Genomic DNA, 26,018 nt, shown 5'->3' with positions numbered 1-26,018 from the left:
TTTAACCTGAAACAAAGTTGAACAAACAGAGAAGATGGTAAGAAATCATGAACAGAATCTCCAAGAACTATGGGATATCATGAAGAGGCCAAATTTGAGAATTATTGGAATTGAGGAAGGCTTAGAGAAACAGACCAAAGGAATGAACAATCTATTCAATGAAATACTATCAGAAAATTTCCCAAATCTGAAGAATGAAATGGAAGATCAAGTACAAGAGGCTTATAGGACTCCAAATATACAAAATTACAACAGACCCACACCAAGGCACATTATAATGAAAATGCCCAACATACAAAATAAAGACAGAATTTTAAAGGCCGCAAGAGAGAGGAATCAAATTACATTCAGGGGGAAACCAATACGGATATCAGCAGATTTTTCAATCCAGACCCTAAAAGCTAGAAGGGCCTGGAACAACATTTTTCAAGCCCTGAAAGAAAATGGATGCCAACCAAGAATCTTATACCCAGCAAAACTTACCTTCAAATTTGATGATGAAATAAAATCCTTCCATGATAAACAAAAGCTAAAAGAATTTACAAAAAGAAAGCCAGCATTACAGAACATTCTCAGCAAAATATTCCATGAGGAAGAGATGAAAAACAAAGAAACAAATCAGCAATGGGAGGAACCATCCTAAAAGATTGTCAAATAAAGGAAGAACCAAGTCGCCTCAAAATAAATAAATAAATAAATAAATAAATAAATAAATAAATAAATAAATAAATAAATAAAATGAACCAAATGACCGGGAATACTAATCATATCTCAATAATAACCCTGAATATTAATGGCCTGAACTCATCAATCAAAAGACATAGACTGGCAGATTGGATCAAAAAGAAAGATCCAACAATATGTTGCCTGCAAGAGACTCACCTCGTAGAAAGAGATACACATAGACTAAAGGTGAAAGGATGGGGGAAAATATATCATGCACATGGACTCAGCAAAAAAGCTGGGGTATCCATCCTCATTTCAGATAAGGTGGACTTCAAGTCAAAACTAGTCAAAAGGGATAAAGAAGGACATTACATACTGCTTAAGGGAACCATAAATCAGCAAGACATAACAATCATAAACATCCATGCCCCAAACAGTGGCTCATCCATGTATGTCAAACAAATCCTTCTCAATTTCAGAAACCAAATAGACCATAACACAATAATACTAGGTGATTTTAACACGCCTCTCTCACCACTGGACAGATCTTCCAAACAAAAATTGAACAAAGAAACCATAGATCTCAATAACACAATCAATAATTTAGACTTAACGGACATTTATAGAATATACCATCCAACCAAGAGCGAATACACTTTCTTCTCAGCAGCACATGGATCCTTCTCTAAAATAGACCATATATTATGCCACAAAGCTAATGTAAGCAAATACAAGAAGATAGAGACACTACCTTGTATTCTATCAGATCATAATGGTTTGAAGTTAGAAATAAATGAAAGAGTAAAAAACAGAAGCTACTCCAACACCTGGAGATTAAACAATATGCTATTACATGATGAATGGATAACAGAAGATATTAGGAAGGAAATTAAAAAATTCTTAGAGGTAAATGAGAACAAAGAAACATCATATCAAATCTTTGGGACACTATGAAAGCAGTACTTAGAGGAAAATTTATTTCATGGAGCGCATTCAATAAAAGAAGTAAAAATCAACAAATAAACAACCTAACACTTCAGCTCAAAGCCCTAGAAAAAGAAGAACAGACCAACACTAAAAGTAGTAGAAGACAGGAAATAGTTAAACTCAGAGCTGAAATCAACGAAATTGAAACAAAAGAAACTATACAAAAAATTGACAAAATAAATAGTTGGTTCTTTGAAAAAATAAACAAAATTGATAAACCCTTAGCCACTCTAACAAAGAGAAGACGAGAGAAAACCCAAATCACCAAAATTCGGAATGAACAAGGAAATATCACAACAGACACGATTGAAATACAAAACATTATTAGAAGCTATTTTGAAAATCTATATTCTAACCAAATAGAAAATTTCGAAGACATCAACAGGTTTCTAGAGACATATGAATTGCCTAAATTGAACGAGGAGGACATACAAAATTTAAATAGATCAATTTCAAGTAATGAAGTAGAAGAGGTCATCAAAAGCCTACCAACAAAGAAAAGTCCAGGACCAGACGGGTTCTCAGCCGAGTTCTACAAAATCTTTAAAGAAGAGCTCATTCCAATACTTCTCAAAGTATTCCATGAAATAGAAGAGGAGGGTACCCTCCCAAACTCATTCTATGAAACCAATATTACCCTGATACCCAAGCCAGACAGAGATAAATCGAGGAAAGAAAATTTCAGACCGATATCATTAATGAACATTGACGCAAAAATTCTCAATAAAATTTTAGCAAATCGCATACAAAAATATATTAAAAAGATAGTGCACCACGATCAAGTGGGTTTTATCCCAGGGATGCAAGGTTGGTTCAACATCTGGAAATCAATAAATGTAATTCACCATATCAATAGACCTAAAGTCAGGAACCACATGATTATTTCAATAGATGCAGAAAAAGCATTTGATAAAATACAACACCCCTTCATGCTCAAAACTCTAGAAAAAATAGGGATAGTGGGAACATTCCTTAACATTGTAAAGGCCATCTATGCTAAGCCCATGGCTAATATCATTCTAAACGGTGAAAAACTGAAAGCATTCCCCCTAAAAACTGGAACAAGACAGGGATGCCCTCTTTCACCACTCCTATTCAATATCGTTCTTGAGACTCTAGCCAGAGCAATTAGACAGACCAAGGAAATTAAAGGAATATGAATAGGAAAAGAAGAACTCAAACTATCCCTATTTGTGGATGATATGATTATATACTTAGAGGAACCAGGAAATTCCACCAGAAAACTGTTAGAACTCATAAGTGAATTCAGTAAAGTGGCAGGTTACAAGATCAATGCTCATAAATCCAATGCATTTTTATACATAAGTGAGGAATCCTCAGAAAGAGAAATTATGAAAACTACCCCATTCACCATAGCATCGAAAAAAATAAAATACTTGGGAATCAATCTCACAAAAGAGGTAAAAGACCTCTACAATGAGAACTACAGAACACTAAAGAAAGAAATCGAAGAAAACCTTAGAAGATGGAAAGATCTCCCATGTTCTTGGATAGGCCGAATTAATATTGTCAAAATGGCCATACTACCAAAAGTGCTATACAGATTCAATGCAATCCCAATTAAAATCCCAATGACGTACCTTACAGAAATAGAGCAAGCAATCATGAAATTCATCTGGAAGAATAAGAAACCCAGAATAGCTAAAGCAATCCTTCGCAGGAAAAATGAAGCAGGGGGTATCGCAATACCCGAACTTCAACTTTATTACAAAGCAATAGTAACAAAGACGGCATGGTACTGGTACCAAAATAGACAGGTAGATCAATGGTACAGAATAGAGGACACGGACACAAACCCAAATAAATACAACTTTCTAATACTAGACAAAGGCGCCAAAAATATGCAATGGAGAAAAGATAGCCTCTTCAACAAATGGTGCTGGGAGAATTGGAAATCCATATGCAACAGAATGAAACTAAACCCATATCTCTCACCCTGCACAAAACTCAACTCAAAATGGATTAAGGACCTTGGAATCAGACCAGAGACTCTGCAGATTATAGAAGAAAAAGTAGGTCCCGATCTTCAACATGTCGGCCTAGGACCAGACTTCCTCAACAGGACTCCCATAGCACAAGAAATAAAAGCAAGAATCAATAACTGGGATAGATTCAAACTAAAAAGCTTTCTCTCAGCAAAGGAAACTATCAGTAATGTGAAGAAAGAGCCTACAGAGTGGGAGAATATCTTTGCCAATCATACTTCAGATAGAGCACTAATCTCCAGAATCTATAAAGAACTCAAAAAACTCTACACCAAGAATACAAATAATCCAATCGACAATGGGCTAAGGAAATGAACAGACACTTCACAGAAGAAGATGTACAAGCAATCAATAAACATATGAAAAAATGTTCAACATCTCTAGTAATAAGAGAAATGCAAATCAAAACCACCCTAAGATTCCATCTCACCCCAATTAGAATGGCAATTATCAAAAATACAAGCAACAGGTGTTGGCGAGGATGTGGGGAGAAAGGTACACTCATACATTGCTGGTGGGGCTGCAAATTAGTGCAGCCACTCTGGAAAGCAGTGTGGAGATTCCTTAGAAAACTTGGAATGGACCCTCCATTTGACCCAGCTATCCCACTCCTTGGCCTATACCCAAAGGATCTAAAATCAGCATACTACAGAGATACAGCCACATCAATGTTCATAGCTGCTCAATTCACAATAGCTAGACTATGGAACCAACCTAGATGCCCTTCAATTGACGAGTGGATAAAGACACTGTGGTATATATACACAATGGAATATTACTCAGCCATAAAGAATGACAAAATTATGGCATTTGCAGGCAAATGGATGAAATTGGAGAATATCATGCTAAGTGAGATAAGCCAATCTCAAAAAGACAAGGGACGAATGATATCGCTAATAAGTGGAGGATGACACATAATGGGGGGGAGGGAAGTGTTAGTGTTAGGGTTAGAATTAGGGTTAGGGAGGGGGGCAAGTATGGAGGAAGAAAGTACTGTATAGAGGGTAAAGAGGGGTGGGAGGGGTGGGGGGAAGGGGAAAAAATAACAGAATGAATCAAACAACATTATTGTATGTGGATTTATGATTACACAAATGGTATGCCTTTGCACCATGTACAAACAGAGAGGCAACATGTATCCCATTTGTTTACAATAAAATAAAATAAAAAAAAATAAAAAAAAAAAAAAGAAGCTCATTTGAAGAAGCTTAAGAAAATCTACTATACAGAGGGGAAAGAGAGGGAAAAAACTATTACAAACATATTTTGTTTTTAATGTTCAGGAAGTAGATTTACTATATTATTTGGCAACCTGTGATTATTCAGTATGGAACCATATAGTTCAACACGATGGAACGGGCTGCAATAACAAGGCAGGATGCCCAGTACATACTACAAAGGGCCCACTGAAATGGCTGAAAGAGAAAAAAACTGGTGTTGAAAGGAACATGCTTCAGTCTGTCCAGAAAATTTACAAACACCTTATTATTACAAAACACCTTATCAATTAAGGCAGGGTATACATGAGATTATGATAGCTACATGTTCAACCTAGACTCTGTTTGTTCAATTTTATTTTTATTTTAAAAATATTCTTTTTTCCAAAGTGACTTTATGGAGGCCATGAGAGCCATCTGCCTCTGGAAATTGGAGACTACCCCTGGGAAAATGTAATGTCAGGATCTGCAGAGCCCATTAATGACCAGATTTGCCTGGCTGAATCACTTTCCCCTGCCCATTCACTTCTCATTTTATGCATCTCACCTGCAAAACTAGACCTAATCACATAGGCAAGGAGGAGAGATAAGGGGGAAAGAACTGGAGAACAAAAGAGACCTTAACCTATAATGGATTTAAGGTGTGCTCGCTTCTTGGGGCTTTGAAACATCAGCTGTGGCCCCCTTCTCCCTCCCGGGGAGAGGTCTGTGTTACTACCTTTAAATAGAACCTGCTTAATATGCTAAAGTCTTCCTTATAATTCTTGCGGTTCTTAAATGTTTATGGTCCATTTTCAACAAGAGACTCATGAGGGTTCAGGTGAATTAGGTCCTCCTGAAGGAATCCCTTGTACAAATTAATAAAAATGGGGAGATGTTGGGAGAAATTCTAGTTCTTGGCTTGCAGCAGTTAATGTCTCAAGTGTGTAAACTTGCAGAGAGGAGCATTCTGCTCTGACCACCTAGGAATGTAAACAACTGCCCCAAGTTGACCTAGTGTTACCAAGGGAGCCTGGTGGTTTGATCCCCCGTGGCACATTGTGATTGGGCTAAAAGTCTACAAAATGTATGGTTTTTCCTGCAATAAACGAGTTTGCAGGCTGCTTGCCACAAGCCTGCTCCTACCCAACTCCTGGGGTCTGGGTCCTGACTCGGCAGCTCTTACCTCTGCCTGAGCTAGCCTGGTACCCCCTACGACTTTACAGTTCTTATTATAAAGTAATATATGCTCATCATGGAAAATAAAATCAAGCAAAGAGTATTAAAAAACATTCAGATACAATCACAATACCTGCTGAATCCACTTTTATGAAGATGTGTGTATGAGTATATGCATAAAGGCTGTGATAAACATCAAACCCTACCTGCAAGTCCAATAATGACTTCTTCAGAAAAAACACACCAATGACTTCCCCTGCTTTTTAAACAACTTATTAAAAACAAAACAAATAGAAATACAATGAATTCCATTTTTGGCAATATGAAGTATGATATACAATCCTTAACTTGAAATCAAGTTAAAATGCTAAGTAAATTTTTTTTTAATTTTAATTTTTATTTGTTCTAATTAGTTATAGAAGATAGCAGAATGCATTTCGATTCATTGTACACAAATGGAGCACAACTATTCATTTCTCTAGCTGTACATGATGTAGAGTCTATACCATTCGTGCAATCATACAAGTACCTGGGTTAATGATGTCAATCTCATTCCACCATCTTTCCCACTCCCCTGACCCCTTCCCTCCTCTCCCTCCCCTCTGTCTTATCCAAAGTTCCTTCATTCATCCCCCCTGCCCCATTATGAATCAGCATCCACATATCAGAGAAAACATTTGGCCTTTAATTTTTTTGGGATTGGCTTATTTTGCTTAGCATGATATTCTCCAACTCCACCTATTCACCTGCAAATGCTATAATTTTATTCTCTTTTAAGGCTCAGTAATATTCCATTGTGTGTATATGCCACAGTTTCTTTATCCATTCATCTACTGAAGGGCATCAAGGTTAGCTTAGCTATTGTGAATTGTGCTGCTATAAACATTGATGTGGTTGTATCACTGTAGTAAGCAGATTTTAAGTCTTTTGGGTATAGACCAAGAAGTGGTATATTTGGGACATATGGTGGTTCCATTCCAAGTTTTCTAAGGAATCTCTAATACTGTCTTCCAGAGTGGTTGCACTAATTTGCAGTCCCGCCAGCAATGTACGATTGTACCTTTTTCCCCACATCCTCACCAACACTTATTATTGCTTGTATCCTTGATCACTGCCACTCTGAGTGGAGTGAGATGATATCTTAGAGTAGTTTTGATTTGAATTTCTCTAATTACTAGAGATGTTGGACATTTTTTCATATATTTGTTGATGGTTTGTATATATTCTGTGAAGTGCCTGCTCAGTTCCTTAGCCCATTTATTTTTTATTTATTTATTTTTATTGTGAACAAATGGGATACATGTTGTTTGTACATGGAGTAAAGGCGTACCATTTGTGTAATCATAAATTTACATAGGGTAATGTTGTTTGATTCATTCTGTTATTTTTTCTCTTCCCGCCACCCCTCCCACCCCTCTTTTCCCTCTATACAGTCCTTCCTTCCTCCATTCTTACCACCCTCCTTATCCCTAACCCTAAACCTAACCCTAACACTAATCCCTCATACCCCCCCCTTATATGTCCTCATCCGCTTATCAGCGAGATCATTCGTCCTTTAGTTTTTTGAGATTGGCTTATCTCACTTAGCATGATATTCTCCAATTTCATCCATTTGCCTGCAAATGCCATAATTTTATCATTCTTTATGGCTGAGTAATATTCCATTGTACATATATGCCAGTTTCTTTATCCATGCATCAATTGAAGGGCATCTAGGTTGGTTCCACAATTTGGCTACTGTGAATTGAACAGCTATGAACATTGATGTGGCTGTATCTCTGTAGTATGCTGATTTTAAGTCCTTTGGGTATAGGCCAAGGAGTGGGATAGCTGGGTCAAATGGCGGTTCCATTCCAAGTTTTCTAAGGGATCTCCACACTGCTTTCCAGAGTGGCTGCATTAATCTGCAGCCCCACCAGCAATGTATGAGTGTACCTTTCTTCCCACATCCTTGCAAACACCTATTGTTGCTTGTATTCTTGATAATCGCCATTCTAATTGGGGTGAGATGGAATCTTAGGGTGGTTTTGATTTGCATTTCTCTTATTACTAGAGATGTTGAACATTTTTTCATATGTTCGTTGATTGCTTGTAGATCTTCTTCTGTGAACTGTCTGTTCATTTCCTTAGCCCATTTGTCAATTGGGTTATTTGCATTCTTGGTGTAGAGTTTTTTGAGTTCTTTATAGATTCTGGAGATTAGTGCTCTATCTGAAGTATGATTGGCAAAGATTTTCTCCCACTCTGTAGGCTCTTTCTTCGCATTGCTGATAGTTTCCTTTGCTGAGAGAAAGCTTTTTAGTTTGAATCTATCCCAGTTATTGATTCTTGCTTTTATTTCTTGTGCTATGGGAGTCCTGTTGAGGAAGTCTGGTCCTAAGCCGACATGTTGAAGATCTGGACCTATTTTTTCTTCTATAATCTGCTGGGTCTCTGGTCTGATTTCGAGGTCCTTAATCCATTTTGAGTTTAGTTTCGTGCATGGTGAGAGATATGGGTTTAGTTTCATTCTGTTGCATATGGATTTCCAATTCTCCCAGCACCATTTGTTGAAGAGGCTATCTTTTCTCCATTGCATATTTTTGGCACCTTTGTCTAGTATGAGGAAATTGTATTTATTTGGGTTTGTGTCTGTGTCCTGTATTCCTGTATTCTGTATCATTGATCTACCTTTCTATTTTGGTACCAATACCATGCCATTTTTGTTACTGTTGCTTTGTAGTAGAGTTGAAGATCTGGTATTGCGATACCCCCTGCTTCGCTCTTGCTGCTAAGGATTGCTTCAGCTACTGTGGGTTTTTTATTCTTCCAGATGAATTTCATAATTGCTTGCTCTATTTCTGTAAGGTACGTCATTGGGATTTTAATTGGAATTGCATTGAATCTGTATAGTACTTTAGATAGTATGGCCATTTTGACAAAATTAATTCTGCCTATCCAAGAACATGGGAGATCTTTCCATCTTCTAAGGTTTTCCTTACTTTCTTTCTTTAGTGTTCTGTAGTTCTCATTGTAGAGGTCTTTCACCTCCTTTGTGAGATTGATTCCCAAGTATTTTATTTTTTTCGAGGCTATTGTGAATGGGGTAGTTTTCCTAATTGTTCTTTCCAGAGATTCATCACTTATGTATAAAAATGCATTAGATTTATGTGCATTGAACTTATATCCCGCTACTTTACTGAATTCACTCACGAGTTCTAAAAGTTTTCTGGTGGAATTTCCTGGTTCCTCTAAGTACATAATCATATCATCAGCAAATAGGGATAGTTTGAGTTCTTCTTTTCCTATTCGTATCCCTTTAATGTCTTTGGTCTGTCTCATTGCTCTGGCTAGAGTTTCAAGGACAATGCTGAATAGAAGTGGTGAAAGGGGGCATCCCTGCCTTGTTCCAGTTTTTAGGGGGAATGCTTTCAGTTTTTCACCATTTAGAATATTAGCCATGGGCTTAGCATAGATGGCCTTTATAATGTTAAGGAATGTTTCCACTATCCCTATTTTTTCTAGTGTTTTGAGCATGAAGGGGTGCTGTATTTTATCAAATGCTTTTTCTGCATCTATTGAAATAATCATGTGATTCCTGACTTTAGGTCTATTGATATGGTGAATTACATTTATTGATTTCCAGATGTTGAACCAACCTTGCATCCCTGGGATGAAACCCACTTGATCATGGTGCACTATCTTTTTAATATGTTTTTGTATGCGATTTGCTAAAATTTTGTTGAGAATTTTTGCGTCGATGTTCATTAAGGATATTGGTCTGAAATTTTCTTTCCTCGATGTGTCTCTGTCTAGGTATCAGGGTGATACTGGCTTCATAGAATGAGTTTGGGAGGGTTCCCTCCTCTTCTATTTCATGGAATACTTTGAGGAGTATTGGAATGAGCTCTTCTTTAAAGGTTTTGTAGAACTCGGCTGAAAACCCATCTGGTCCTGGACTTTTCTTTGTTGGTAGGCTTTTGATGACTTCTTCTATTTTATTACTTGAAATTGGTCTATTTAAATTGTGTATGTCCTCCTCGTTCAGTTTAGGCAATTCATATGTCTCTAGAAACCTGCTGATGTCTTCAAAATTTTCTATTTTGTTGGAGTATAGATTTTCAAAATAGCTTCTAATTATGTTTTGTATTTCAATCGTGTCTGTTGTGATATTTCCTTGTACATTCCGAATTTTAGTGATTTGGGTTTTCTCTCTTCTCTTTGTTAGTGTGCCTTAGCCCATTTATTGACTAGGTTATTTATTTTTTGGTGTTCTTTATATATCCTGATAATTAGTGCTCTATCTGAGGTGCTTGTGGTAAGTATTCTCTCCCATTCTGGAGGTGCTCTCTTCACCACATTATTGTTTCCTTTGCTGAGAAGCTTTTTCGTTTGAGTGCAACCCATTTGTTGATTCTCGATTTTATTTCTTGTGCTTTGGGAGTCTTGTTAAGGAAGTCAGGTCCTAAGCCGACAAGATGAAGATCTGGGCCTGCTGTTTCTTCTATTAGGTGCAGGATCTCTGGAGTAATTCCTAGGTCCTTGATCCATTTTGAGTTGAGTTTTGTGCAGGGTGAGACACAGGGGTTTAATTTCATTTTGCTGCATATGGATTTCTAGTTTTCCCAGCACCATTTGTTGAAGAGGCTATCTTTTCTTCAGTGAATGTTTTTGGCTCCTTTGTCTAGTATGAGATGACTGCATTTATGTGGGTTTGTCTCTGTGTCCTCTATTCTGTACCATTGGTCTACCTGTCTATTTTGGTGCCAATACCATGCGTTTTTGTTATAATTGCTCTATAGTGTAGTTTAAGGTCTGGTATTGTGATGCCTCCTGCTTCACTCTTCCTGCTAAGGATTGCTTTGGCTATTCTGCGTCTCTTATTTTTCCAAATGAATTTCATGATTGCTTTCTCTATTTCCATGAGGAAAGATGTTGAGATTTTAATTGGAATTGCATTGAATCTGTATAATGCTTTTGGTAGTGTGGCCATTTTTACAATATTATTTCTCCCTATCCAACAGCATGGAAGATTTTTCCATCTTCTAAAGTCTTCTTTGATTTCTTTCTTTAGTGTTCTGTAGTTTTTAATGTAGAGGTCTTTCACCTCTTTTGTAAGACTGATTCCCAAGTATTTTATTTTTTGAGACTATTGTGAATGGGGTAGTTTTCCTAATTTCTCTTTCAGAGGATTCATCACTTAAGAATAGAAAATGCATTAGATTTAAGAGTGCTGATTTTATATCCTGCTACTTTGCTGAATTCATTTATTAGTTCTAGAAGTTTTTCTGGTGGAATTTTTTGGATCCTCTAAATATATAATCATAATAGTTTGAGTTCTTCTTTTCCTATTTGTATCCCTATAATTTCTTTTGTCTAATTGTACATCACTCTCATGTTCTGTGTAAAAAAGCAGGGGTTTCCATCCTCATATCAGATAAAGTGGACTTCAACCCAAAGTAAGTCAGAAGAGATAAAGAAGGACATTTCATACTGCTTAAAGGAATCATACATCAACAAGACATAACAATTGTAAATATTTATGCCCCAAACAATGGAGCTTCTAAATACACCAAACAACCTCTCCGCAATTTCAGGAATCAAATAGACCACAACACAACAATACTGGGTGACTCCTACATCCACCATTGGATAGATCTTCCAAATGAAAACTAAACAAAGAAACTAAAGAACTCAACAATACAATCAATAACTTAGACTTAGCAGACCAATATTTCACCCACCAGTGAATATACTTTGTCTCAGCAGCACAGGGATCCTTCTCTGAAACAGATCATGTTATGCCACAAAGCAATTCTTAGCAAATACAAAAGTACAGAGATACTACCTTGCATTCTATCAGATCATGGTTGAATGAAACTAGAAATCAATGATAAAATAAAAAATAGAAGCTACTCCAACAGTCGACTAAATATGCTATTGAATGAAACAGGAATAACAAATGACATTAGAGAGGAGATTAAAAAATTCTTAGAGGTAAATGAGAATACTGATACAACATATAAAAATCTGTGGGACACTATGAAGGCAATGCTAAGAGGAAAGTTCACTGTGTTGAGCTCATTCATTAAAAGAATGAAAAGTCAACAAATAAATGACCTAACATTACATCTCAAAGTCCTAGAAAAAGAACAAATCAACACCAAAGAAGACAGAAAAAAAAAAAAATAAAATCAGAGCTGAAATTAATGACATTAAAGTAAAAGAAATAACTGAAAAAACTGACAAAATAGAAAGTTGGTTCTTTGAAAAAAAAGAAACAAAACTGATAAACCCCTAGCCACACTAATGAAGAGAAGGACAGAGAAAACTCAAATTACTAAAATTCATGATGAAAAAGGAAATATAACAACAGACACTATTGAAATACTGAATACAATTAGAAACTATTTTGAAAATTTGTACTCCAATAAAATAGAAAATCTCGAAGACAGACAATTTTCTAGAGACATACAATCCACTCAAACTGAATCAGGAGGACATATACAATTTTAACAGATCAATTTCAAGCAAAGAAATAGAAGACGCCATCAAAAACCTACCAACCAAGAAAAGTTCAGGACCAGACAGATTCTCAGCTGAGTTCTACAAGACCTGCAAAGATGAACTAATACCAATACCCCTCAAAATATTCCATGAAATAGAAAAGGAGGGATCCCTTCTAAACCAGATAAAGACACATCAAGGAAAGAAAACTTCAGACCAATATCCCTGAAGAACATTCATGCAAAAATTCTTAATAAAATCTGGCAAATCACATACAAAAACATATTAGAAAGATACTGGAACATGATCAAGTGGGGTTCATCTCAGGATGCAAGGTTGGTTCAACATCCAGAAATCAATAAACATAATACATCATATCAATAGACTTAAAGATAAGAATCATATGATCATCTCAATAGATGCAGAAAAGGCATATGACATAATACAGCACCCCTTCATGTTCAAAGCACTAGAAAAAATAGGGACAGGAGGAACATACCTCAACACTGTAAAAGCCATCTATGCTAAGCCCAAGGAAAACATTATTCAAAATGGAGAAAAATTGAAAGCATTCCCTCTAAAAACTGGAAAAAGACAGGGATGCCTTCTTGCACCACTTCTATTCAACACAGTCCTTGAAACTAAGTAAATTATTTTTACAAATATTTTAAAATAAGTTGTTGAACTAGCAAGAAAGTAAAGTTTCATAGTGTCCATACAGAAATGAGAGTGATACTATCTGGGAGGAAAACTGGGAGCTCCAAAGCCAAAATTTTTCTTGAAGGTATCTGCAAAACTCTGATGACATTGAGCTTCAATCTGATGGTTATACAAGCCATTAGAAAAATGCCGTAAATCCTAAGGCTCGCTCAAAATCCCCATATAAGCTTGAGAACCCAAGGGCTACACCTTCCAGGAAAGGGCAAACAAGAAACAAACGTACTATGCAGAAAAGCACAGGCAAGCAAGCTTGCCTTTACTGATCTTGGTGCCGCATAAAGGGAGAAAATATCTTTGAGTGAAAAGAAGAACCATTATATAATGAACCGAATTCTTAGCTACTTAACTGGATGCCTGAAATTATAACGTTTTTCCCAATTTATTGTTAATGTTTTATATATACATTTCATTTTAGGGAAGTATTATGAATGATAATTGATGGAGCAGCCTTCAAAATATACGATCAGGAACATGGGAACCTAGAAATACAGGCTCTAGAGCTAGGACACATAAAGTCAAACCCACATGACATCACTCACTGCTGACATGGCTTTGTGGTTCAGTTTACTCATTCACAGAATGAGCATGCTGTCAGGGTTAAAAAGAGATGCAATGAATGTAATAAATATAAAGCACCAAGCACAATGTATAACATAGTCAATGACAACTTCTCTCCTGTTTTAAAGAGTTAAAAATTCTTGAATTAAAATTTATTTTGTTATTACTTAAAATTAAAGATATTTCTCATATCTGTCCTTAAAGAATCCAGCCCAAATTATCCATGCCCTGTATAATTCACCATTTCCTTTTTTAAGTACATAAATGATATTTTAATTACATATTAAAATAGAGTTAATGGGAAGACTCCTGCAGCTTTCCAATCCTTAAAAGCAAATTCGCACAGCAAACTGCAAACATTATTGAAAATGGTCTGTTATTATGGGTCTCCCCCTCCTCTTCATCTTTTCCAGAACTGAGGTATTGTAGCAATTAGCAAGCTTCCTGCTTACAGGAATAACAAATAACAATAAGGCAGCTGCTGTGAGTACATTTTCATTCAGTCATTCAGACCTGTAAAATTTCAATTAAAGCAACATGATCCGTTAAAAGTCACTGACAGAGACATGTGGTGAAAAATGCAGCCCTAGAAAACTTTCCAGAATAAGAGAGTAAAAATCAGAATATATATTTTAATGAGAATTGACAAGAAAGAAAGGTTTAATTAGTATCTAGTTCTCTTCCGAATATCAACAGTATTATTTTTCTGTTGTTAGATCTGGTTTTCAATTTGATTATTAAATTTAAAATAAGTATATAAAGATTCATTATAATAAACTATTTAAAATGGATGTTCTATTATGAGACAGAAACATATTTAACAGTATTTAGTACATATTAAAAATATTAAAGCCCTAAAAGTTTTTGGTTTAGTATTTTATTTTTTCCAATTATTAATTTAGTTATTTTAAGGAAATCAGACTTGTCACTGAGATACCTATTTGTAGCCTATAATGGCTCTAATTCCTTCTCCAATGTTTTCTTTTAATTTAAGAAAATCCAGGCACTAGCTGGGCTCAGTGGTACACACCTCTAATCCCAGCAGCTCAGAAGGCTGAGGCAGGAGGATCGTAAGTTCAAAGCCAGCCTCAGCAATTTAGCAAGGGCCATAAGAGACTTAGTGAGACCCTGTCTGGAAATAAAATATAAAAAAAGGCTGGAGATGTGGCTCAGTGGTTCAGTGCACCTGGGTTCAATCTCCAGTACAAGAAAAAATGAACATTCAGGCACCTGTTACTCAAATATAGTTTTCCTGGGAGACTCATACAAATATAAAATAAATGTGTTGGGATGGGGATATAGTTCAGTGGCAGAGTGCATGTCTAGCACGTGCAAAGTCCTGGGTTCAACCTTCAGCACCAAAAATGATGATTAGGAGGAGGAGGAAACAATATCAAAAATAGTACTTTGCTCATGAATTAATAAGGAAACCAGTAGGATGTTAGAACTGGTTCAGGAGAATTCAATACACTTATATGAGTAATCAGGAATCCTAACTGGGCACAGTGGCACACGCCTACAACCCCAGTGGCTCAGGAGGCAAAGGCAGGGGAGGATCAGGTCAGGATCAGCAATTTTGGGAAACCCTGTCACAAAATTAAAACAAAACAAAACAAACAAAAACTACTAGGGATGAAATTCACTGGTAAAGCACCCCCAGGTTTATCCCCAAAACAAGCACCTAAACAGTAATCAAGAATCCTGAATTCACAAATAAAGCTGAATTAGACAATATCCACAGGTGGGTAACAATAAATTGAATCTCTACTGAACACAGCTTACTGTCATAAACAAGTCATGTGCATTACTGCCAGTATTCTGTAATTTACATACTTACAAAATAGCTTAAAGATAATCCCAAAACACCTAGTCATCTTTTTCACTCATTTCAAAGTTTTTCATAGTTTTTCCTGACACTGGCTTCAGGAAGGGACTGATGTATGTCCAGTAGTTGTCAAGACTTCCTCTCTGTGCTTGGACCGTGTGTCTTTCTGCACATCTATTTCACTCTCCTCTCTGTGCATAATGCTTTGCTTTTCAGTATCACCTTCACTCAGAAGCCCCTTCTCTCTCTTCCTCTTGCCACACTAAAAAATTCTTCTCTTTCTTCTGCACATCAGTCAAGTGCTGACTAGAAATCAAAGACAAAGAGTCTGGTTTCAGCTTTGACCACCGGTAGCTGTGTGCCCTAAGTCAAGTTGATGACATTTTCTGCTGTTTCCTTATATTAATAATCTGGATCAGTGATTCTCAGACTTGTGAATTTCAATAGCAATTTCACTTTTTTTTCTTTTGATTTTAGGAAATGACCTGAGATTGTCAGGTTATGACATTAATTACATTTAACTATTCATTACCACCTTCTTCAAAAAGGAAATGCATTTTTAACATAAAAAGAATAGGGAGATAATCTCAGAATAAAAACTAGTCTTTAAAATTGAATGCAATTAAATTTTGTGAATTTTTGCTGTCTTTATTTTTGTCCTAGTAAAAACTCTCCCAGTGACTGACATTCGGGGGGTACGGATGTAACTTTTCCCATTTAGTCTCCTTGCCTACAATTTCTCCTTCTCTTCCAGCTTACCCTCCATTCTAATATGAGTCATAAACTAATCCACTATTTTGATCACTGAACTACATTCCTCAAATCATTTAATGCTCAAATGCTCCATGGTCTGCTAGGTCCTCTCTTATCCCAATTTAACTTTTCAAGTATTTTCTTTCACTTTGTATACATTTATACAAATCTCTCAGTTCTAGTCACCCTAAAGTAGTCAACTTATAGGATGGCTCTTAAAAGTTCCCCACCTCCTGAAGAACATTCCATTGTATTCAAGTTGATTGTGTGACCAAGAAACTATGGCAGAGGCAACAGTATGTCAGTTCTGAGATTAGGTCCTGAAAGACTATAGCTTACATCTTGATTGATCTCTCTCTCTCTGAATCATTGGCTTTGTGGGGAAGCCACCTGCTGAGGTTTAAGGATAATCAGAAAGCCCATGAAGATGGCCATCTGGAAAGGACCAAGGTCAATGACCAATGAGAAATTAAGGCCTGCTAAACTCACTTCAGTGATCTTAGAAGAGCCTATAGCTATCATCAAGCCCTGGGTTGACTATCAAACACCCGACAGCCTGACTGCCACCTCATGAGAGATGCTGAGCCAGAACTTGAGCTCAGCAGCTCCTGGATTCCTGATCCTCATCAACTATAGGACACTTATCCCTTTTTGTGTTTTCAGTTGCTAAGTTATGGGGTCATTTGCTATGCAGCAAGAGATAAGTAAGACATTATCCTTACCAGTCAAGGATACATCTTTTAAAATTTTCTTTGCACTCTTACTGCTCATGCTGAATATCCAATTACCACAACCCCGTCAACTCCTCCTTGAGAGCCTTTACACCAGGCTCCTGCTCACTCCCCTCATGATGCCTTCGCTCATCTCCCAGTGGGAAGCGGCCACCCTTCCTCCAGTGCTGTGCCTTGGCATTTGCACTCTGCACTTTTCTTGTGTATTTATCACATACTCCTTTCATTCATTCAGTGAACTCTGAGTGCTAGATACTGTGGTAAGGCCTGAAGCCACAAATATAAGATAAAAATCCTTACCTCTGAGGAGTACAACCTAGTAAAGAAATTGTTACAAAATGACAAAAGCTTTCATAAATACAAGATGGCCCAGGGCATTATGGTACAGAAGCTCCTGATGGAAGGGGACAGGAATTGGGAAAAGCTTCACAAAGGATGACTAAGGCCAGTGTTGAAGGATGGTGGAAGTACACTGGGTAGATGAAGAGGAAGGGCATTGCAGTTGGAGAGAACTCCCAGTAGTTGGAAGTGGTTACAAATTAGGTTTGGTGGGGTGGAGGCGGGAGGGAGGTAGCATATAAAGGATCTTTCATGGAGTTTGGGATTTATTTAAAACCAAAAACCACTGAGGAATTTAAGATGACCGGATTTTGGTTTTGAAATGTTCTATGGTGTCAGTGAACAGAAGAGGCTGAAGAGTGGTAAAGAAAAAGACCTCGGCAGTAAGGAGGCTGCTGAGAGTTTAAAAATGAACTTGTGAGGGAGTGATGGCAGAAATGGATTTGGAAGAGATTTAAAAAGAAAGGTTTCTAGGTGAGGAAACTGAAGGAAAGAAAGAACACTTCAAAGACTTGGGAATTCTGGTTGGCGGAACAGCTGAGTGGGCCAGTCATACCATTCTCTGGGATGTCAGTCATAAACACTTACTGAGGGCTTACTACGTGCACAGCACTTTTCTAGGAATTCAGCCACAAACAAGACCAAGTCTTGCCCTAACAGAGTTTACACTCCAGGGTAGAATGTTAAAAGAGTAGAATGAAAGGATAAGTAAGTTGTAATAAATGCTAAGAAACAAAGAGGGACTTGGAAAAAAACAGCTGGAATCAACTTCAAGCAAGGTTGTTAAGGCCTAAGCAAGTGGCATTTAAACTTTGTGGTGGAGCAGGTCAGAGCCCCCTACCCAAATGACCCTTGACATAATTAAGCTTCTCCTCTGGTCAGATGAGCAGGATGCCTGCAGAGGTGACTGTGGTTGAAGCTTCCTCCTTGTAAATGCCAGGCTCCCACAAAAGATGGGAAAAGATGGGAAGTCTGCAAACTCCTTGTATGAAAAGATACTATCTCTGTTTTCTTGGTTAAAACAAACTAACTGTGAAACCTATTTCTGGTTGAGGGGATGGCACAGAGAGCACCTGTCATGTGAACACTCCTCACCCCCTGCCACTGGGTAAAAAGTTCAAAGAATTTCCAAAATATTTGTTCAGAGGAAGAATTCTTAGGTGAGAGCCACTTCTGAACCCTGCAGTCAATAAACCTGCTTCTTGAAAATTCCTCAGATGTCCAGCCTCTTCTGTCCTACTTCACTGGGAGAGGCAAGTAACTGCAGGCAAAGGAAACAACAGGTGTGAAGGTCTTGGAGTGAGAAAGCGCTTGGCCCGAGGAAGACCAGCTGGATAGGGCACAGGGATTACTGCTGAGAGTGGTGGAAAATGACCGCAGGGACCAGATCATGTAGAGGTTTGAAAACCATGCTGATGAGAACAGTCCTCCCAGAGAGGAAATGATTGATGGTAAGACAGGGAGCGGGAGAGAAGTAACTTCAGAAGGTGAAGATGTGGAGATCCTGTGACTGGTGGAAGAACTGGGCCGCTTCCATTTTATGAAATGAGAAGTTGGTTTCATTTTTAGGCATATCTGTAGGTTTTATGGTAGGAAAGTGAAGAAGTTCACATTGAAAGACTTCTGTTTTCTTAAGTACAAATGGAATCATGAGCTGAAAGTATGGGGATAGGGTCTGAAAGGCATGACAAGAGAATAAAGGTCATCTGGGGAGTGGGCAGTAGGGATTGGGCACGACTGGGGACACAGGAGGGTTGCTGGCAGTGTGAGGTTGAAATCATGAGTCTGAAGTGAGCTCAGATAGCACAGTTGAGGAATATAATCTCCAGGAATTTTCAGCTGCTAGTGGAGGAACAAAGGTGGGCTAGCTGTGGTAGGACACCATATTTGTAGAGACATCAATTTGTACAGTTGAGCAATTCCTACCCTTTCCTGGGAATGTGCTAGGCTGACTTGGTGGGAGGCCTCCCAGTAAAGGCACCTATTTATAATATAGTGTGGAGGATCCTCTGATAGAGGGCACACAGAAGGAACCACAGAACAAAAAATTCCTTCACCCCCAAATCTGTGTGGTAGGTGTTGGGCAGCGAGGAGATGACCATGAGACTGGGTTGCTTCCACAGAACTGTTGAGGTCAAGGAAAACAAAGGGCAGGAAGTTGGATGGTCTTGTGTTGCAGTAATAACAAAGAACAAATATTTATTCAGGGACACTGTAACATAAGCTAAAATAAAAAGTAAAAACAGTGCCTACCTGATTTTTCTCCCCAACTGTACACAGCTCACTAAAGGATAGACAACACGCTCTTTCTAAGTTACCCCTACCACAGTGCTTAATTCTTTGTGAATTAAGATCACATATCTTACATTAAAGAACGAAATATAAAGGTTACAAACTGATAATTTGTGAATTGGATCAGACTTCCAGGAAATAGTTAATTTGGCCTACACAATGCTTAGAATCTGAGTTGACATTTTAAAATCAAAAGATTACATACAAAATCCCAGTTTCTGGTTTCCCTAAAATAGCAGAAGTCCATACTCCATTACAAAAAAGTCAGAGTTGTGTATTGTAAACTCTTAAGACAGGGCAAATGGTCATCCTAAGTAAGTGTCTTTTGGTATTCCTCTTAGAACCCTGCCAATCCAAAATTCTCCATAAAACCCTCTATGAATAGATGTTTCAAATCATCTTTCCTCTCCTCTGCATTTGCAAAATGCTTTGTTCTTCCTTAAGAACTTAGTCTTTTCCTCTTCCTTTCACTGTCCAATTCTGGTATATCATATATTAGTTACTTGTATGCATTTATAATTGCCTTAGTTTCCTAAGAGCAGGGAATAGTGACTTATTCATGTTTGCACTTTTAGAATCTGAAATTTGTTAATATATAGTTTCTAAGTAAACACTTTCTCTTTTAGGGAAATACCCCTTGACTTTTTGGTGCTAAAAAATTTAGACCAAGAGTCAGAAGTCATTGGGGATTGAATTTTTGAACTGTAAAATCAGCCTAGACATTACTGGTATAGGCTGAACCTATTTTGAAAATAATACATTCAGTGCCGGAGAAAACTTTGTATTACTAAAAGAAAGTCCATGAAACAAATCACCTAAAAGTTATAGCCAAGCATGGTAAATAATATTACTGAAAAGCCTACAGAGGATGGCAACTAATGTAATAGGAGTTTAGGGAGAGGGTATTCATCAAATAAAGAACAATAAATACATGTCTCAAGGGGAAAGGTTTTGGTGATCAAGTTTTCCAAAACAGCTCTTTCCTGAGCTTAAGAGCCACAAATACTCAGCCTTTAATATCTCACCCCAACTAGGGACCTCAAATTCGTTATGTCTACAACAGGCTTATCATCAACTGTTTCTTCCTCCCATGTTCTTTCTGAGAGTCCACCAGGCCCCAGCCATTCCATCAGAAACCTGAAAGTCATTCTTGTTTCCTTCTCTCCCCATACCCATTTAATCAACACTAAGTCCTCCTGACTTTACTGCCTAAATCCCTCACTTAGGCCACTGCCATTTCTTGCCTGGGTTGTTGCTACAGCTTCCTGGTTTGTCTCCAAGCCTCCAGATTCCAACTCCAGTTAGCACCCCATACACTTTCTTTAGTCATCTTTCTTATTATCTCATTGTCCCTAATATAAGAATGTGTATTTCTAAGATGGCTTAAAGAGCCCTCTAGTCAGGTCCTAACTTTAATCTTTTTCGCCTCCCCATTCCCAAGTCCTGTCCCCTACTTTGTTCCCATTACACCAAGATTCTTTTGATATGAAAACATACAATGCCCTTGTCTCTAAGATTCTGTGCACACTACTCCTTTCTACGGGCATACCTTTACTGTGCTTTATGTTATTGCACTTTGGATACTGCATTTTTTTACAAATTGATGGTTTGTGGCAACCCTGAGTTGTATAAATCTATCAGTAGTACCATTATTCTCAATAGTTCAGATGATAATTACTTTTTTTTTAGTAATAAGTATTTTTACATTATGTTCATTTTCTAGACAGAATGCTATTGCATACTTAATAGACTACAGTATAAACACAACTTTTACATGCACTAGGAAATTAAAACTTTTTGGACATCCTGATCCTTTAGCCTCCAGTTGATAGCTTTATTTCTTCCAGAGGCTTTTTCTAACACTACTGCATCTAAAACTTTCCCATAATAGTGCTGTCATGTTGTCATGCTGTCTCTTTGCTGTATCTCCTATTACATGGCATTCTCTATTGGGTAAGGAATTAGATGTAACTTGCATTATGTTAAATTCACAATGTCTGGCACACAGTAGGCCCTCATTCAGTATTTGTTGAAATTATCACAACAGGTGGACACTCCTCTCTTAAGAATAAACTCTTTCAGCTGAACCCTCTAAAACTACACTGAAAATTTGTCTTAAAACTTTTCTTACTGCTGTTCTTATTTATTTTTGTAAAACCAGGCAAACAAAAATGTCTAGTGGGATTAATATATTTAAGTGCACATGCAAATCTAGTTTGAGAAGTGGAAGCCCATGCCTTGGGTTAAATTGGTAGCTATTAGTCAGCTCAATCCAGAACGCATGAAGAAATAAGGGCCCAGTGATACCATATGTTCTTAAGCTCCAGTAGAAGTCACAATTTTTCTGGACTCTGAAAATTAGCTCAGATTTTTCATGACCACTGAGTGAAGCAAACAAAAGATGCCAGTTCTTCATGTTGTCCTCTGGCCATTTTTGGTTTGAGAATCCTAGTTTACTTTCAGGTCTCTTGTTTCAGGCTCTTTAAGGCTTAGACATGCTGCTCTCTTAGACAATGCCAACGATTTAATTACTGGGGGCATGAACACTTGTGCTGAAATGGCTTAGCAATGATTATACTAACGGACTGCTTTTATTTTCCTCATTCTCCACACCCACCTGCCTAGGAATGATCCCCAGTGATCCGATCTGTATCCAAGATCACCTTCTTCCTCATTCAATCGTGTCTATCCAGCATTCTAAACCTGTCGTCTTTGCTAATTTGGGAAAAGTCACTTATTCAAAGCAACATAACGGTTCACAAATGCTTAGCAATAAAAGCTCCCCAGTGTTTAACTGAGACTTTCAGCCCTTTGATAACGGAGCCAACTTTAGGGGGCTTTTCCCGCCTCTTATGCATTGTACTGCATTTGTTAACTGGTCTAGTTCTCCTCTGGACTCCGGGCCATTTTTCGTATTCACCACTCTGAGCACTTAGGCGGCGTTCGGTAAGACTTCCGTAAGATTGTTGGTGTAAGTGAATGAAAAACCTGCAGGCCTTTCTGCTTAAGGAAGAATCGTTAGGCAGAACCATCCCGTCATTCATCTAAACAGGTAGGGAGCAACTCCACGAGGGCTCCGAAGGCCCAGCTCCGGTTCCGCAGCGTGAAGCTGGTCGCCGGACGCAGAAAAGGAGCTCGAGGAGCTCAGCTTTCGCTCGTTGTACTCCGGTGCCTCAAGACTCCTTCGGTCTGTTTTCCCGACAAACACATGCGACAGCAGCCCAAAGGCGCTCCTCACTCGGTCACTCGCTTTATCAGTTTTGGGACCCCGCTCTTGCCGTCGAGCGCGCAGCCAAGACGCGGAGCCGCGCTCGCACAGGCCGAAGCCCCGCCCACGACCCCGCGGCTCGCGACCCCACGCCAGCGCCCCGCCGCCTCGGAAGAGCGGCGCCGACGGCCCCGCCCCTACCTGCGCGCTGCCTCGTCGCATGCAGCAGTCTCCCTCCGGAGCGTGGCAGCCAGACATGGTCCGGACGAGGGGCACCCCCGGTTTCCAGCCTCTACACGGCTCTGCGCCCGGCGCTCCGCCTGGTCTACTGCGGCCAGGCCACAGTGCAGACAGGCGGCGATAGGGGCATCCCGGGGGCGGAGCGGACAGGTCGGGAGGCGGGATCTGGGAGGGCCTCGCTGGTTGGGAGAGGTGCTGGTGTTACTGCCCGGTCAGGAGGCGTGGCCAACGAGGCTGGAGGCGGGGCTAAGAGAGTAAGCCTGCGACACCCACAGGCTAGGCGGGAGCGAGGGGGCGTGGCTAGCCAGGTGGAAGGCGGGGCCTGGGAGGGGCCTGAGGCTGGCGGTCAGGCTGTGTTGCGGGCAGCCCGAGGGAAAGCCGGGAAGATGGCGGCCTCCTGGAAGCTGGGCTGTGACCCTCCGCTGCTCCGCTACCTCTTGGGCCTCGGTGGCCGGCGAAACCTGGGAGTATCCAGAGGCGCTGCCGGGTGGTCTGTCGGCCGTGGAGCTAGCTGGAGATGGTTTCACAGCACTCACTGGCTGCGGGGTGAGTGGCCGAGGCTCGCTCAGTTTCTCTGTGTAGCTGAGCAATGGGCCTGAGTGCATTCTTGCTTGAGGGCCTCGGTCTGGGTATGAAGGTGCCGGGTCTCTTATTCCCTTCAGAGAGGGGTCTGCTGGCTGGGTCTAATGCGTGCCACAAAGGGATGCCTTGGGCGCTGAGAGAAAGCTTGACTCCGACCCCCTGGCTTGTATGGCTTCTCTGTGACCTTGCCTTGGAATTTGGTCTGTGTGTGAGGCATCGAGAGAGTTTCGCTTTAAACGTCCTTCTCGGGGCCCCTTCCCAGTCACACTTGAGATTCTTTCACTGTTGTCAGGAATCTCTGACCGAGAAAAGCTGCCTGAGGTTACTTAGATTCTAAAGCCTCTGCTTGCTGTTCTTATTCATTCTCAGGACCTGTCCTTTTTGGGAGATTTAAGGTCTTGACTGCCAGTCTTGTTGCCCCACCTGATGACACGTAATTTATAAGATTTAATTTGTAAATATCTGTAGTATCACATTCGTACGATCGGGATAATGTTTCAAGTAAAGCATTCGCTTGAAAAATGAAAATTTAGGACGGGAAAATAAATTCATTGTAGAAATTTGTCTAGTAATGATTCTGGCACAAAAACATAATTCTTCCAATATTTAGCAGGACAGTATGTAAAACGCATGGCAAACATTATTCTTTCTTAAACCGGGGAGTCTGGGATAGGGGTTTGGAGCGAGGGATTGGAGAATAAAACTAATTTTTTTTTAGTTTGATAGATTACCTGCTTGTCATCATTCTTGGCACATCACATAATGAATTTGCATCCAAAAAATTAGATGCATTGATGCTGTCTGAGGTTCAGAAAAAAACAACAGCTTACACAGTCTGACGGTAAAATGACTGAGGTTTCTAAAGATTGGGCGATGGAAACAACTTATTTCAATTTCCAGTGCAATATTTTATACAACATTCCTTAGAGCAGTGGTTCTTTTACAGTGTGTTAGGATTCGCTTCTCCACCCTCTTTAAGTTTTAAAGTATTGAACTTTCCTACAGCTCCTAGAGATTTTGTTTCAGGTGGAGTTTGGGAGTCTGCATTTTACTAACAACGTTAAGTGAGCTTTAACCTTTATTTGGGGGTTGATGGTCTATACTTTGAGACTTACTGCCTTAGAAAATCATGGAATGTTAAAAGCCATGTGTTGGAAATAATCTAGAAAGGTGCTTACTCTTGTTTACAAAATATCCTTTTGAAAAATCTTTGAATGCTCCGGACAACAAAGAAAAGAACTTACATGGTCACACACAAGAATGTGCATGCAGTTTTAGACGTTTTCCTTAGAAACAATTTAATTCCTCCTGCTTTTACAATTTCTCTTAGGCAGTCTTTATCTAATGTATCTTGACATTTTAGTACTCCCCCTGCCCTGTTCTTCAGAGGTACACCATGAACAGCACCAGGATTGTCTAACTCTGGATTTCATCTATAAGGGAAAGAGTTTTACATTCCAAGGCAAGATGAATTAATTTCCTGTTGCTGCTGCCACAGACAAATCCTTATGTTATAGTTTGAGAGGTCAGAGTACAAAATGACTCTCAGTAGGCTAACATCAAGATGTTTGGCAGAGGCTTTTTTGTTTCCTGGAGGTTCTAGGAGAGATTTGTTTCCTTGCCTTTTCCAGCTTCTAAAGGCCTCTCAGGTTCTTTGACTCATGGCTGTCCTCCATGACTGGTCCATTATTTATCACATTACATCTCTCTTGCCACTCCCTCCTGCTTTCCTTCTTCCAGGGCCCACAGGGCCCACCGTAGTCTCTTCATTTTCAAGTCAGTTGATTAGCAGCCTTAATTCTCAGAAGAGGAGGTTTATGCTACATTTGAAGCTGTGTTGTTAGATTGCTGTTATGTGGAAAAATTGCACTCCCCCGCCCCAACACTGAGCCAAAATTTATCTCCTAACTTCCAGCCACAGTTTTTTGTTTTGCCATGCTGAATACTTGCACAGCAAATATGAATTTGCAATGGTGTTTGTTTGCCTTTATATATAGACAGTTTTTCTTAGAGTTTGATTTAAAAAAAAAAAAACTAGTTTAATAAAACTAAATAACTATTTGGATAACTGTTGACTATATAAATTAAGCAACAATTATTGAACTGTTCCCTCTCTCACACATCTAAGATTTAAAAATTTGTCATTTGGAAGTATCCTTAGGGTTTTGGTTTCCCTAAAAGATGTTTGCTGGCAGCATTTTTACGAATTATGACTGCCCTTCATTCACTTCTCACAACAACCTAGTAAAT

At 38.9% G+C, this 26,018-nt stretch overlaps 2 protein-coding genes across 2 annotated transcripts in view; one reads left to right on the top strand and one right to left on the bottom strand.

The window, feature by feature from the left end:
• APIP (APAF1 interacting protein) overlaps nt 1–23,316 on the bottom strand; it is a 36,004-nt gene extending 12,688 nt beyond the window's left edge. Inside the window, exon 1 of the mRNA XM_079104676.1 lies at nt 23,148–23,316. Within this exon, the coding sequence (XP_078960802.1) occupies nt 23,148–23,204 (57 nt within the window). The 5' untranslated portion in view covers nt 23,205–23,316. The remainder of the gene's footprint in view (nt 1–23,147) is intronic.
• Nucleotides 23,317–23,544: 228 nt separating this feature from the next.
• Nucleotides 23,545–26,018, top strand: part of PDHX (pyruvate dehydrogenase complex component X) — a 78,308-nt gene continuing 75,834 nt past the window's right edge. Inside the window, exon 1 of the mRNA XM_079104675.1 lies at nt 23,545–23,732. Coding sequence (XP_078960801.1) covers nt 23,573–23,732 — 160 coding nt within the window. The 5' untranslated portion in view covers nt 23,545–23,572. The remainder of the gene's footprint in view (nt 23,733–26,018) is intronic.

This window comes from Sciurus vulgaris (assembly GCF_902686455.1).
Source record: "Sciurus vulgaris genome assembly, chromosome: 11".
Classification (NCBI taxonomy): domain Eukaryota; kingdom Metazoa; phylum Chordata; class Mammalia; order Rodentia; family Sciuridae; genus Sciurus; species Sciurus vulgaris.
Note: the sequence above shows the minus strand (reverse complement) of the source record. Positions and strands in the feature narration are given on the sequence as shown.